We start from the raw sequence: 16,058 nt of genomic DNA, 5'->3' as shown, positions 1-16,058 counted from the left end.
ATGGCTTCATGAACAAATCTTTGTTGATAGCCAGTGGGTTTGCAAAGTACCTTCGTATTAGAGAAATACATTTCGTGTGAGCCCACCGCATTGAAACAATGATCAGCCACGGCCAAGGTATTGGTGCTACCGTGTTTCAGATCTGCCTTATGTTCACGAACACGGTCCGAGACATGTCGCTTAGTTTCCCCAATGCTTTTTTCACATTTTAAATCAACCATAATATATTTTCTCAGCAGAGAAAAACAATCTCTGATCTGTAAATTACAGCATTAAGCTCCCAAACGCTTCCCGACACCATCTGAACCCAAATATAAAATGGGTTTTCCAAGAAAATGAACGCTGCAATTTCGTGGCCGAGCATTAACCTTCGTTGAAAGTTCAAACTGTTACACTAGACACGCATTGGAAAACCTTAGTCCCTATTAAACTAAACTCACATTGTCCCACTGTGTATGCACGTTTTTATGTGCATTGCAGCTAACAGCACACTTTGCATTTATAATTTATCCGTTGTTGCAAATATAAAAAAACGTATTTTTACGCGGTAGTTTGCCTTTACGGATGATACAATCTGCAGGATTTGAATTTAGTTCCGAGCTGTAAATCATATCAAAGCAGCAATCCCGCGAAATGGCATTCAGATTAAGCACATGCACTATTATGCAAGAGGTGTTTTTGGTACAATAGAATGTTCGGTATAAATACTAATTAATTTTGCATCGTGTGGGATTTGGAGAGAGCTTTGGAAGTTGAGGGTTTGTTGGGTGATTGTCGTCGCGGTGTTTAATGTAATCGCACAGGAAATATACAAAAGTAAAACCCATTCAGCTGACAATAATCCTCATCAGTCGACGAATTGGCAGAATGGAATTAATGCTGTGGAGTACTATATTCAGAAGTGTGGACATCTATATTTAAATGAACAGCCCTTTAATCAATTCACCGCTGGATGAGGGCTTCCCAAGAGCCTGCAAGTCCAGGGGAAGAGTTATTTTACCATACTTCACCAAATTGGCCAGTGCAGGTGGTTGAAAGAATGAGACATCTATATAAAAAAATAAATATATATTAATTATTCATGTGCCTGGATTATATTATGTGATGCTTTCCTCCATGCAACTGTCATTGGAAGTATCTGTCATAAAGAATGCGTACTTCCCGCTATGGCATATGATTCAGATATGTGGACATGGGATTACTGCATCACTGAGAAGATTCGTGCAGCAGTGGATTGTTGATTGCTGCTGCTGCCACTGATGTTGATTATACACCGTTGCATCTCAAGTGTTTATTAATAATTTTCTCTGTAAAATTTGTCAAACGACCCTGTATACTCAGCCGAGGGTAATACTGTACTTGTATTACACTCAGTGTGTATACACACAGTTTATAGTCTTGAGCCAATGGTTAAAATTCCACATTCCTATGGCAGGGGTCTATCACTCCATAGGACAACCACTGTTGACTTGCCCACGACAAGTTGGTACACGCTTGTCTGGCATAAAGGCAAACGCCTTTGAAGCCAGTGCTTTAGAGGCAAATGTTGGTGGGCCATGCAGATTTGTGAAATTGTCAAACCTGCTGGTGGCCAGTACAAAATAATGGATTCTGAAATCTTTTCATGTACAGCGTTGATTGTTATCCTGTCATATACATGGCATTTCTCTCCAATGTGCCAAGATCACAATAACGGAATTGACCCAACTACACCCCAATGTGGGAACCTGGACAAAAACACAGGGGATCAAAAATAACTTCCCGAATAATAATAAGGGGTATAATTAGCATTAGTGTCCCAGGAATGGAATTACAAAGAGATATAAATTATTATTATTAATGGCACGGAGCAATGGTGCAGTGGTTAGTACATTCTGCTATAAACCAAATGGTTTAGGTTTGATTTCCAGCCATGGCTAACATCAGTTGGAAGTTATAGCTGAACAGTAGAGAAGTATGGTGAAACAACCCCCATGACTCGCATGGCATAGGGAGGCCTTCATCCAGCAGTCGCTTAACAAAGGGCTGTAAGTTACATTTCTTATTTTTTATTTACTATTTTATTCATATATGTAACTATACATTGATTGAAATTATGTTTTATGCTAACAATACAAGTATTTAATTGTGAGTTTAATAGTCAATCATATATGCTTTATCCGAATTCGAGTATATGATTATGTTACATATAGGATACAATTATCTTTCATTTAGACACCCTAAACTACCAATCTCTTTCATACTTAGACACCCTGTATAAGAGATAACAAAACTAAGAAAAATGCAAAACAAGATGGTAAAAAATTTGACCGAAAAAAATGTGAATAACTTGAATCATAACTCCGGCTTGTTACAATTCGTAAAATTGCGTGAGTGGAGGGTGGTAAATCACTTCACACATACTGCTGTGTTGATGTCAAAGAGAGGAATTTCGGAACTAACCTCCATTTACAGATTGAACTCGCACCCTTGCGAGCCGGACTCTCACCACAGCAGCACATGGCCGGCGCTGTTTTACTCCGTGTGCATACAGAACTATATATGGAAGATTAGCACGAATAGAAGCCATAGCGCACTGCAGATAACCAAGCCTGTAAAATATAGTGTGAAAGCATATGACAACTTCTTCTTTACCAATATCACTATCTCGCAGGCTGCACATTGCATCTCAAATAGCACCCCAATTGCCAAGAAGCAGTAGGTTGCAGCTTTTTTTGTTGCCTCAAGCCCTGATGGGCACCACTTCTCGAAACACAACCTTCCCAAGCCAAACGCCACGTTACCACCGCACCGGCACAAACAATATATTATCAATAGCTTCATCAGTCCCCGAGATAACTGTGCATGTCCGATATTTAAATGAAGCTCGAGGCATTGCCCACCATGATATGTGATGTGTGTAATGGTGGACACATGTCCTCACCTATTGTACCAGCGCTCAGATAATTGTCTGCAGATGATCCAAAATACCACTGCCAGACTTTATATCCGCACCCTTGCCATCAAACAAGGAAAGTCACTGCATTGCGTGCTTTCAAATGCGCTTCTGTGGCCACCTGAAACGCTCTTCCTTCCGATATTAGTAGGCCACTGGAGCTATGCACTTTTAAATCATCTAGATTCAAAATGTATTTATTCAGAACTGCTTTTTGTGTGTTAAGTTTCTTGTCGGTGCGAAAAAATTCAACATACATACATGGAAATGTGACCACATCACACCAATGCAGTGCTCAATTCCCTCCACTGGCTTCCAAACCAACCGTGGACACATTTTGAAATTGCACTGAGAATATTTAAGATCATCTCCAGACTCACTCTCCTGCATACCTCTCCCCACTCACCTTCCTCTATTCCCCCCCCCCCCTTCATGCACGCTGCTGCACTCCAGCAACCCTTCTCTTGAAGCCCCCATCAACCTTCACTCCTTTCCTCCACCATCTCAATAGCTTCCTCTTTTCCTTTCCCTATGCATGGCAGTCTTTTTTTCTACGTAAAATTATTTTTTTTGTGTCATCTGATCGTGAGCGAATTATATATTTATTTATTAGGATACTGCTTGATTATTCCTTTTTGTCCATGAATTATGACATGTTCACCTGAATGATGTGACTTGTGTGATTACATTTAATTGTTTCCAATTTAACATCATCACTTAAAACCCTAAGATACAATTGTATTTGGATGCTATTTTAATCCAAATTGCAATTGTAAAGTAGAATGGATACCTGTGCCGGGTGGTGCCATTGTTGGGCCATGCGACTCAAACTCATGTTGAGGGTGGACATATTGGTCGTGGGTTCATTCAGCCCATCATCCATCGAAGGTCTATAAAGTGAGAACAGACTGTATATATTATTGTATGAAGAGACTGGCCCTGACCGTGCAAATGTGGAATTCATAGCACTGGCTTTGGGCCTCTCATTTGATCAGGAGGGCACCTTGACGATGTGGACGAGAGGAACAGTGAGACAAAACGTTCATTGTGCCGGTCACCACCAGTGACTAAGCACATTTTATTTTTTTTTTTTAAAGTGTATTTAATTCATATATGAATAAGTTTTTTGCTGTTAAACCTAGACCATATCCATATTTATGTTAGCCAGCTGTACAATACATTATTATATTTACATGACAAAATCTACCTTAGGTATTTGTGCATTTAATTTGCGACGCAATAGCATAGCAATAATGCATTCCTCCGGGGCTCCTTGTTCTCATATATAATGCAGAGTTTAGGTCTTATTCCACCACTAGGGAGCCCACACTCTTCAGGTGAGGCCAATAAAGCTAATTCGAATTGTATGAAATACTATCAATCATTCAATTAACTACAATGAACACATTAGTGTCTGTACAAGTCCATCATTATTAATGAACCCTGGAAATTCACCTTTGCCTTACTCAATATTTCGCATTTATTAGACCAACAAACTTAATTGAGCCGCATCGGTTGTCTTGTACTATTCCAATATAAATGAGATTTGAATTCAAACCAGAGTTTGATGAAAGAAAGAGACGAACACATTAATTATATAAGTTAAAGGACAATAACAACAAATACTGAGGTCCACAAGAACAAAGCAAAAACTAAACATTAAGAAAAAACACAGATCTGATTTCAAACAAATGCTACAGAACTAACAAATAATATCTAGTCAAGGATAGAGGTTACAAACGATGAACAAAAACACACTTACTGAAGTTATAACTCTCAGGAAAGGAAGGAGCAAATCAATACTAATCCTGGTGTGCTTACATCACTCCGAAAACCAGAAGTGCAAACAGATGACACTCACAGGTGGGCTATGGACAATTTCAGTGAGTAATTACTCAGAGGAGTATTGGTTCGATTACTCAGCTAATCAGACAACACAAAAAACTGTTCGATGATAAGTTTCATCTGAGTGCGCGCCACCGCACAGGAGGAGGTGATAGGCAGGGCATTGGGAGTGGCTTGTAAGGGGGTTCCTGCCTTCAGGAGACAGGATGTCAAGGGACTCGAGCAATCTACCACGAAAAAAGTAGTCGATTAAAACTTTTTGTTGAATGTTTAACCTAATCAAACAAACGTCCCAGCTCTGTTGACGATCACCCACCCATAACAAAAGAAGAGGTAGAAGAGGCAGTTAAACACCTCTAAAGAGGAAAAGCAGGTGGCATTGATAATATACCTGCAGAACTCCTGAAACAAGGAGAACAAATAATAGATGCATACACACCTACAGGATATGAAAAACCAGATCTGGCAGACAGAAAGATAGCCGTCCGAATAGACCTGTTCTGTCATTAATCCCACTTCCAGAAACAAGATATTTTAAGGAGAGGACATACAAAATTCCAGAACAATTAGCGTCATAAATCAATCGAGCAAGTTCATACTCAGTCCCTATTACCAGACTAAAGCCGCAAGCGGACCTTATACGAGTAGAACAGGCTGGCCTTAGAAAGGGAAGGAGCCAATTTTTCATCTGCAAATTTGCAGAACATAAAAAAACATTCTACCACAATTGCTTACACATCAGGAAAAGCCTTTGACAGGGTTTTGCATGAGGGTGACATTGATGATATATCTTTGGAACGGAATACCTATATGATCCTACAAAACTATAAAATTCCAGGACCATATGGGATAGAAGTTAGTAATAAGAATAGAAATTGTATGGTGATGGGAATTTCTAATAACCGTATGGAAATTCGCATAAATATAAGTAGTCAGCTGCTTGCAATACATTGGAGCAATCGAGAAGTAAAGACCAGGATTGCAACAGCAACCACAGTCATTGCGTCTATGTTCACCATATAGAAAAGAAAGGTGTTTAACATATCAACATGCGTATAGAGATTAGTGAAATCAGTTGTATTTGTTTGGATTGGAAACATGAACTCTGTCAGGTGAAGATGAAATAAGAATAAATGCATTTAAAAGAAAATGCTTCTTAAAGCTGGAACGAATCCATGCCCAGCACACTTAACTAATTCATATATATGGGGCACAATTACCACCAAATCAGGACAGCAAAACAAATAATAGCTGTGGCTCAATTAAACAAAAAAGAAACGTGTTTTTTCGCGGGCACATCGATAGATCCAGCAAGCTGAACTCCTCAGCACGCAGTGGCACCAACAAGGGGGGTGCCAACTGGGGGACGAGAATGAGGGGAGGGCACCCAACAGAACAGTGCCGTGTGGGTGAGCTCGAACCACAGCAAGCCGATCGGTGAGGGTGAGGAGCGGGCAAGGTGGAGGGAGAGCACCACCAGAGCTGCCAGCCCGGCATCCCAACGACCCCGAAGTCAGACAAGCCGATGGAGATGGATGGATGATAGCTTTATTCCATAACAAGAGCTAATGTTGGCCAACTAAACATTCACATGATTGTACGACTAAATCAATGACACACTTGATAATGTTCCTTAAGCCGATTACACACGTTTGCTATGCTGTTATGATTATTAATTACACACATTTCTGCTGTGATGCCAATGTTAATTGGTACTATGACATTTTTAATATCATGTGCGATTGATAATTATTTTATTACTAAACTCCCAGGTGCGTTCTTCTCACAAGTGGTTGTAAATAACAGTTACAAAGGCGAAAGATGCTACTGCAATACATTATTACCATGTAGTTGCTCTAGGTGTGACTAACTGCATATCATCACTCGGAACGTGTTAATTAATAGAACAGCTTTCCATGGAAACATGAGCTCACTTCTTAACTTTCGCACAAGAACACTAAAGCCAATCTGTACTGTTACCATTAAAAAACGAATGACTTTATAACAACTCTGTCTTTAGAGTGTCGTCCTTCCCCCGCACCTTCGATTAGCACGGTTGTCTACTACGTACAGTGCAAAAGAAGTTCAACACACATACAACAACTTCTGGTAGACAGTATCTCCTCTTCTGATGGTCAACAATAATGTAATTATGAAGTAGTTAAATTAAATGATCTATTAAATGTACAGTACATGGTGAATGCATGTCGTATAAGCTGCATATATATTTAAAAATATATAAAACATTACTTATTTGTGTGGTATGAAATGAAAGCATTTTTACCCCCAAACTATTATGATACATACGATTATAAAGACTGGAGACTGTTAAGGACGAGTGATGTTAGCGAACACCTATTAAGGCTCTCACGGCAAATGATGGGGACAATCGTGCGAGGACTGAGCGACTGGCTGCGGTCGGTGCTCACTGAAGGTCAAGTTTACCTAAGAGAGAGACGGACCTCAGGCAAGCTCAGATACCCAAAGGGAGACAGACCTCAGGCAAGCTCAGATACCCTAAGGGAGACAGACCTCAGGCAAGCTCAGATACCCTAAGAGAGACAGACCTCAGGCAAGCTCAGATACCCTAAGAGAGACAGACCTCAGGGCAAGCTCAGATACCCTAAGAGAGACAGACCTCAGGCAAGCTCAGATACCCTAAGAGAGACAGACCTCAGGGCAAGCTCAGATACCCTAAGAGAGACAGACCTCAGGCAAGCTCAGATACCCTAAGAGAGACAGACCTCAGGCAAGCTCAGATACCCTAAGAGAGACAGACCTCAGGCAAGCTCAGATACCCTAAGAGAGACAGACCTCAGGCAAGCTCAGATACCCTAAGAGAGACGGACCTCAGGCAAGCTCAGATACCCTAAGAGAGACAGACCTCAGGCAAGCTCAGATACCCTAAGAGAGACAGACCTCAGGCAAGCTCAGATACCCTAAGAGAGACAGACCTCAGGCAAGCTCAGATACCCTAAGGGAGACAGACCTCAGGCAAGCGCAGATACCCTAAGAGAGACAGACCTCAGGCAAGCTCAGATACCCTAAGAGAGACAGACCTCAGGCAAGCTCAGATACCCTAAGGGAGACAGACCTCAGGCAAGCTCAGATACCCTAAGAGAGACAGACCTCAGGCAAGCTCAGATACCCTAGGAGAGACAGACATCAGGCAAGCTCAGATACCCTAAGAGAGACAGACCTCAGGCAAGCTCAGATACCCTAAGAGAGACAGACCTCAGGCAAGCTCAGATACCCTAAGAGAGATAGACCTCAGGCAAGCTCAGATACCCTAAGGGAGACAGACCTCAGGCAAGCTCAGATGCCCTAAGAGAGACAGACCTCAGGCAAGCTCAGATACCCTCAGAGAGACAGACGTCAGGCAAGCTCAGATACCCTAAGAGAGACAGACGTCAGGCAAGCTCAGATACCCTAAGAGAGACAGACCTCAGGCAAGCTCAGATACCCTAAGAGAGACAGACCTCAGGCAAGCTCAGATACCCTAAGAGAGACAGACCTCAGGCACCCTAAGAGAGACAGACCTCAGGCAAGCTCAGATACCCCTTGTCATAGATATAGCACAAGTCCAGGAATTGAACCGAAGTTGCAAAATATTGTGATGCAACAGAGCTCTTCACAACAACAAAGAGAATGGAAGCCACATGAACGTACATTAATAACCCTGATCACAGACATCTCCATAAAACTGATATTCGGCTTCATGAGGACAACAGCGAGTTTCAGGGTTCACAAGGCCACTGCACGAGGTAAAACGCTTCAGCCGGGAGAGCTTCATCTGTTTGTCGTTCAAGACAGTTTTGCTCACGTGACCTTCACGATGCCCCCTCCCCACTGCAGTTTGCATCGCCGCCCTGTTCCATTGTCAGCCTGAGTTCCATGCAGTGTTTATGTCATTGGGAGTGCTCCTGATTTTGACCCTCTGACATTATTCTTTTAGAGTGTGCCCTTGAAATGTCGGGAAACGTAAAGCTCCTAGGATACAGCCAACATGACCAATTGGGTCTTTTAAAAATAAATGGCCCTCATGTGATGCTGAAGGCAAATGGCTACAACATCTGCCATTTCTATGATCTATCTGACAGAGCTGCACGAAGATCTATTTCATAGCGCAGTGTGTAACACCACAAAACAGGAGACATACACGTGGAGGAAGAGACCGGAACACAGAGGGGAACAATGAGTAACAAAGGTAGCATAGCAACTGGCAATATCAATGGCAGAGGGCTGCAGAAAGGTCATGACACCGAGAAGAAAGGTCAGGGCACTAAAATAGGGCAGGGCGCTGCAGATTCACGCAGGGTTCCCCTCGCAGTTGTGTCCGTGCAAGTGCCACATAATAAAAAAGATAATTCAAAAAATGAAATTTTAAAATATCTTGCAACCCAAGTGTAGCTGCTTAAATTACGTATAATGTGCACAGTCCGTCAAGTTGGGCGGGTGTAAGCCTATTGGCTGCGGTGCATTATCATTTATTTAAACAATTTCTGTGTAATTAGCTCCCTCGGAGATAACGTGGGGAAAACCTCAAATGGAGCCAGTACAGGGGTTTACATTTTTCAAACAATATTTATTTTTCCCTTTGATATGGTAGCTCACATGATTTTCCTTAGTTCATCTTGTATTACCTTGACATGGCTGCGTGGTGTTTTCCCTGACAGCAAACATCTGTCATTAACTATTAAGGTTCACTTTTGAGAAGCAAATAATTATTGTATGATTGTAGACACTAGTACTGTTTTATTACTGTTGATAATGCGGTCTATTGCTGGAGTTCCCATTCTACTATTACTATCGATGCTGTGTACATCAGCCAGTAAAGCTAAAATAAGCATAAGGAAAAATAACGGCTCTTACCAATAAATATTGTAGAAAAACACATTACAAGCCTTTTCGGAAAGACCTGTCAATATTACCACTCAATTTTGAATTCATGTATTGATACAAAAAATTAAACACACACATAAGAGAATGACAGATTTCTAGAGCTGGGAATTCAATTTTTGTTTTATCCTAAACACACAGACAGGGTAAAAGACCGATATTTTAACCAAACTTCTGCCAGACCAGCTGGAGACACACGATCCATTCTGTAGCACATCCACTGCACTACAGACCACACAGTCGAGTAGTCAAATTAAGCCGAGGCACCTGTTTGCAGACGTTTCTGCACGGTACACTGTGACCGGGCTTAGTCACGCTTGCCTTGAACATGCAGAAACTCTTTCCCACCTAAGTGTTTCTGCTTTTAAGTTCCACTTATCCACGGCACAGCTTGAGAAACCTCGAGTCTGTCAGCGGCACAAGTCCAGAACCGTGGTACAGTGCGCGGTATCGCTTGAGCCACCTCTAAGATTACTGTTGCTTGTGATTTTTTTTATGACTTTTTGGTATTTTTCAAAATATGTCCATACGCTCAAGGAAAAAAACCCTTCAAATACTTTGGAAGGGCTCTAGAAAGGATTGAACATTTGAGAACATTGATGAGAGCCCAAAGTGACTCACCACTTATTCTACAATAACAGAACTACATTTATTCAGCTGACTCAGCAACAGACTTCAGAGTTCCCATGAAGCATGAAAGCATTTTAGCAAGATGCCTCTGTATTCAGTATCCCTGTGATTGCTTCCCTCAAAGCTAGTCGTTTTAAACTCACTACAGTGTCCCACCTCCCCGCTAAAGTCCAGTTTTTCTTGTCTGCCAATAATGAGAGACGTGCTCCGTATATTATGATGATTAGATTGATTAATGGATATCTTGCGAGTCTGTGAATGGAGGAAATTGCTGAACTTGGAAAGCTTTACTGTAACACGGAGATACAATATCTATTTTGACTTAAAACAATGTTTTCTGATGAATTTACGACCGCTGTCATTTTAGAAGTTAATATTTACGTTGAAGTTTTAAACATTTACATATTAAATGCAATTACTGTAAAAAAAGCCACTTTCTCATTGATTGACCACATTTGGTAAGTACAGTATTTTAATTTATATCTGCCAGTCCACTCATGGCATTTGTTAGAGGGCAGCAGCTCCGTCCCATTGTGAGGGTAACGGTGATGGAACCTGGAAAAGACTGGCCCAGGATGGAGATACCAAGGCACACATCCCACCACAATAATCAATACTGTCGCAGATTAATGCTATTTTCCCTACATAACGTGTCCTTCTGCTGCAAAATAAAGTTTAGATTTATTTACCTCCAGCACTGTTTTATTATTGTACCATGTCGGCTAGGTACAGCTATATGAAGCGCAAACAGCCATATATTATGAAATTTAGTGCAAACATTGCAGACTGGTCAGAGACCACCACACTCGCAGAACATTGAGGCCTTTTCATCCCAGAGGTCAACCTAAGGTTTGAATCCAGGGTCTGTGAATTGCTGGCTCAGTGCACTCAGAAAGCTTCCGACATTATCTTTCCTAGCCACCTCGGGCACCATTTAAGCACATTTCTCAATTACATTTCAGATACATGAAAACCACGCACAGCTCCTGCTCTCAATCCACTTAAAACAGTGGCTGTGACGTATGAGACTCATTGTTAAAATGACACAGAGGTAAGTTTTGCCCCTTAGCTTTACACTGTCAGCATTTCAGGAGTTAATAAATGGCTCTCACAAAGGCAAATGCCATTGGCAAGTCAATTAGGGACTGCTTCCAAGCAGAGATCTGGGGAAATAAGGCGGCAATATATTTTTAATGCAGTGCCCTATCGACTATCACTATAAACTAGCGCGAGGCACCACACTACAGGCACTACAATTTAGACTAGACTACCAATGTTGCACATAACCCCAGACATTACACTCGATTATGCAGAACCAAACTGGTTTGTCAGTCTGTTGATTATAGCCTCAATTAGATATATCTGTCTCCGATGGATATTTAATATGAAGTACTCCCTATCACCCATTACTGATTTTCTAATAAGCCTCGAATGAAATTACTCAAAAGCACAGTATTTTAATTACAGTTATTACAAATACTGTCGCATCTCAGAAATGCTATAGATTTGTCATGAATCCAAAAGCTGCTTTAAATATGTGCATTCACGGGCAGATTTGTGGGCTTCGTTTGCAAGTCCAGCAGGATTATGTAAATAAAGATAATCATGCTTAATAGCCAAGTGACTTTACGGTGCTGCAGATTAACATACACGTGCACAATCAATTAAATACAAGTCTGCTGCTTCACACAGTGCATTGTTGATGGAGGCTCCAAATGTAAAATGAACTCGTTAAAAGTTTCTAATTCACCGTTCGTGTAAATAGCCACAGCGAATATTTGACATCTTCAATAACGAGATCACACGGTGTGTTTTGATAGCACTACCCTTTGTGTAATTAGAAAAAAAACATTCGAAACAAAAAGCCAAAACTGCTCCCCGTGGTTTGCGTGACATAATTAAGGTCATTAATCAAACCTCACCACATCTTCCCTGGACGACAGTAACTCCTGCCTGGGAGCCACAGCTGATACACACGAGGCTGTGCTTGATGGCACAAATACGATTTGTACAGATCTTAGAGTTCGGTCTGTACGGGAGAAAATGAATACATTCTTGTACCATTACAGCAGTGGCAGGATTTGTGTTCAACCATTGAAATCGCAGGTCACCATACCGATTCAGATTATGAGATGACAGACAAGACGATGATGGTGATACGATTGTTATTGAGACTATCACAATAACAATAGGATGTTGAATGATACATTTGAGATGATTAAATTAAGGACCTTATGCGATCATGGGGATGCCGCCGTGGTGCAATGATCAGTACACGTAACGTATAATCCTGAAGTAGCTGGTTCGTTCTCCCGTTGCGGCAGGTTAAACAATGCACATTCACAAAAATCCCCCGCCTGTCCACCCAGCAGTTAAAATGGGTGCACCACAGTTCAGCGGGTCGCGTATGGTGGGGTAAAGTGTGGGTACACAACGGTCTGGGTAGCGTGTTCGAGCACGTCAATTACCCTATGGAGGAGGAGCTCTCTCAAACTCCTTATAGTGGAGACGTGTCCGACAGCAGTGGCGCGAGCCAGCAATTGCGGGGCTGCACCTTTACCAATGCCAAATAATGGTCCAAAAAAAGCCACTCGTTAATGGTTACAAAATACAACAACAATGACAGAAGTAACGACTCATCACGATTGATGTCCTAGGTGCTGCGGGAGTACGATGTGCTGGTGTGCTGGTGGCGCTTGTGTGCGCCATCCTCTCTATTCCCGGCGTGAGAGCTGTGTCAGTACGCTTGGTGGCCCGTGTTGGACTCCGCTAAGGGTGCGTCTCGTCTCCACTCCTGCTTGTGATTCTCACGGACGTATGGAGTCTCAATAACAATCGTAGCCAGGACGGTGGCATGGAGGTGGCGTCGCTGCTTTTTGCAGACGACGTTGTCCTCTTTGTCTCGTCAGTCTGTGATCTCAGCGGGCACTCGAACGGTTTGATGCCGAGCGTGAAGCGGCTGGGCTGAGGATCAGCACCTCGAAATCTGAGGTCGTGGTTCACTCCCGTGAGACGGTGGAGTGTGCTCTCCAGGTCAGGGGGGAACAGCTGCCCTTAGCGGAGATGTTTACGTACTTTGGGATCTCATCCCGTGGTAGTGAAGCGGGCGCTAAGTTCTCGAACAAAGCTCTCGGTTTAGAGAGGGGGGCGAAATTATGGTTCTGGTGAGGACCTCCGTAATCCGAAGGGCCTCAGAGTCGAGCCGCTGCTCCTCCGGATCGTGAGGAGCCAGTTGAGGTGGTTCGGGCAGCTGGTGAGGTAGACTCCCCATGGAACTCTACCACAAACTCAAGACTATGAACCCATGGGTCCCTACCAGCAGCAGCAGCGTCCCACTGGGGGGGGGGGGGGGGGGGAGACCCGGGGCCGGCCCAGGGCCACGCTGGCCGGACGATGTCGCTCGGCGGGCCTGGGAACGCCACTACTCAACATGCTGCTGTAGTGTATAGTGTAGTGTATAGTATAGTGTAGTGCATAGTGTAGTGTATAGTGTAGTGTATAGTATAGTGTAGTGTATAGTGTAGTGTGGTGTATAGTGTAGTGTATAGTGTAGTGTATAGTGTAGTGTATAGTGTAGTGTGTAGTGTATAGTGTAGTGTATAGTGTAGTGTATAGTGTAGTGTATAGTGTAGTGTGTAGTGTATAGTGTAGTGTGGTGTATAGTGTAGTGTATAGTAGTATATAGTGTAGTGTATAGTGTAGTAGTGTATAGTGTAGTGTATAGTGTAGTATATATATGTAGTATATAGTGTAGTAGTGCTGGAGTCTGTCGCCAGGGAAAGGGAGGTGGGGGGGACCGCTACTACTCAACACGCTGCCACCGCGAGAAACGAACGACCGACGGCCATCCAGCCACATGATTTGATACGAGACGAACGAGGCTACTGAAACGAGACCCGAGGCAACACCAACTCAGCCATGTTATGGGATAGAGCCCAAGCCAGACTGACACACGGCTGGCTCATCGTAGCGATCTTACCTTGTCTGGGGGCACTGCCACAGGCATGTCTGGATGAGTCCCGCAGCAGCAGCAGCAAGAGAAGGGATCAGGAGGAGTCCACTCCGCCGGGATGAAGCCCCTTGCCCGCTACAGGCTGCACAGCGCCGACTGCTCCCGCTGATGAACTGCAGGAGAATCTGTCCCTTTAAACCCCGATGCACTGCAGAGTCCGGTCAGCCACGCTCATGCAACTCTTGTCTTTGACAGATGCACGCTACTTATACCAATGGAAGCCTACATCCAAAGTGTGAACATTATCTTATCAAGACTCGGAGCCACCAAACGCGGTCTGATGTCCTGATGCACACTCCCACCCCCCCGTGTTAACGTGTTGCAATGCACACAAACTCAAGACTATGAACTCTAAACAACTACAGCGTGATTTTGTTTAATAGCGATGGCAAACCGGTCACGAAGGGACTCCAGCTGCGGTAATATCAGCGATAGGCGCGGGATGTGTCTCGAGTGGGTCTCTCCGCAGAAAGCGACTCAAACCCCGACCGCTTTGCGCGCTCGCACGGAGCGCTCTGCCCTGCGCAGGTCCGCGGTGCTCGGGGTAATGCGGGGCCCGGAACGTGAATGGCTCTAGCGCTGTGGGGGGGGGGCCGGAACGTGAATGGCTCTAGCTCTGTGGGGGGGGGCGGAACGTGAATGGCTCTAGCTCCATGAAGGGGGAGCCCCGGAACGTGAGTTACACAAACAAGTTCGGCGAGGGGGTTGGGCAGCCCAGAATGAGAAGGGGCCCAACCAACGCAGTGGCCCCCGCAGCGCGGTCATTTACCGAGCTGCTGGATTACAGAGGGCCGCGCGTGCACACAAACTCCGGTTGTTTTTGAGGGATGACTTTCTGCAAGTTTTTGATGAAAATGACTGACATTCCCATACTATTACGCACTAAATTGTAACCTATGACCACATCTCCCGCCTTACGTTCTATCTAGTCAGATGTCAGAATATAAACAAAATAAGCCCGGATGGGGCAAGGGTGGGTGACTAACATTGGCGTTATACGGGCTACGTTTCTCAGCGAGGGCAACGCAACACAATGCAATGTTGTACGGTATTGTGCTCACGCTTCTTGGGCTTCCAGCCCTCCAGTTGAGCAGAATGGTTCAGTACCCACGATCGATTACAGGGGTGGGGGAGGCCATCATCCAGCAGTGGATTAACGCATTCGCATGGGCTAATTAACATTTTTTTGAGACGAGGCTTTCCATTGGTCGACGCCGACTCGTCTCAGCCAATCAGTATCGTCGCCCAGCTCGGCCTGTGCGCGCGTCTCAGCCAATCAGCACGCGCCTACTCCGCATCTCATCAGGGCGGACTTGGTACGGCCAGCAAGGTAATCCTAAGTACATTATAGATATCTAACAAGACAAATGTGTGCTCAAACATCAAAATCCTCGCGTCTTCCTCACTCACGCGCCTGTGTTATTTCTTAATTAATATTTAGATTGGCGTGTGCGCATATTCTTTGTAAATTTCCCGTCGATTGGGTTGTTTGTGCGTCTGTTGCCACGACAACGGGCGGGGTATTTTATTCAGTTCCCTGTATAAGGATGCATCTCCGATGTGCGCGCTCGTGATTGGTCACAGCCGTCGCGAGGCGAGTGCGAACGCCGTCGTGATTGGCTGCGAGCAAGGCGGTATACTAAATGCACTAGGAAAACCAATACTGTCAATGTTGAATGCAATGCTAAACAGAGCACGTTAATAGCACTGAGTTTGTCCCCGTGTTTATCCACACAG

The 16,058-nt window shown here is 43.8% G+C and overlaps 2 protein-coding genes across 6 annotated transcripts in view; one reads left to right on the top strand and one right to left on the bottom strand.

Moving 5' to 3' along the window:
• Positions 1-14,857, bottom strand: part of UBL3 (ubiquitin like 3) — a 138,078-nt gene extending 123,221 nt beyond the window's left edge. Inside the window, exon 1 of the mRNA XM_078865163.1 lies at positions 14,289-14,857. Coding sequence (XP_078721289.1) covers positions 14,289-14,315 — 27 coding nt within the window. The 5' untranslated portion in view covers positions 14,316-14,857. The remainder of the gene's footprint in view (positions 1-14,288) is intronic.
• Positions 1-16,058, top strand: part of LOC144937715 (serine/threonine-protein kinase Nek5-like) — a 97,497-nt gene that overhangs the window by 48,920 nt on the left and 32,519 nt on the right. For 2 of the 5 annotated variants that reach the window (XM_078865162.1, XM_078865156.1), the window contains exon 1: positions 15,637-15,651. The exons of 1 other annotated variant lie outside the window; for it this stretch is intronic. The gene's annotated coding sequence lies outside the window, so the exon portion shown is untranslated. Of the gene's footprint in view, positions 1-15,625; positions 15,652-16,058 lie in introns of those variants that run through there. 2 more of the 5 variants (XM_078865157.1, XM_078865160.1) reach the window with 2 other exon arrangements.

The sequence above is a fragment of the Lampetra fluviatilis genome, chromosome 19 (genome assembly GCF_964198595.1).
Source record: "Lampetra fluviatilis chromosome 19, kcLamFluv1.1, whole genome shotgun sequence".
Lineage (NCBI taxonomy): Eukaryota > Metazoa > Chordata > Hyperoartia > Petromyzontiformes > Petromyzontidae > Lampetra > Lampetra fluviatilis.
This window is presented reverse-complemented; position numbering and strand designations above follow the sequence as displayed.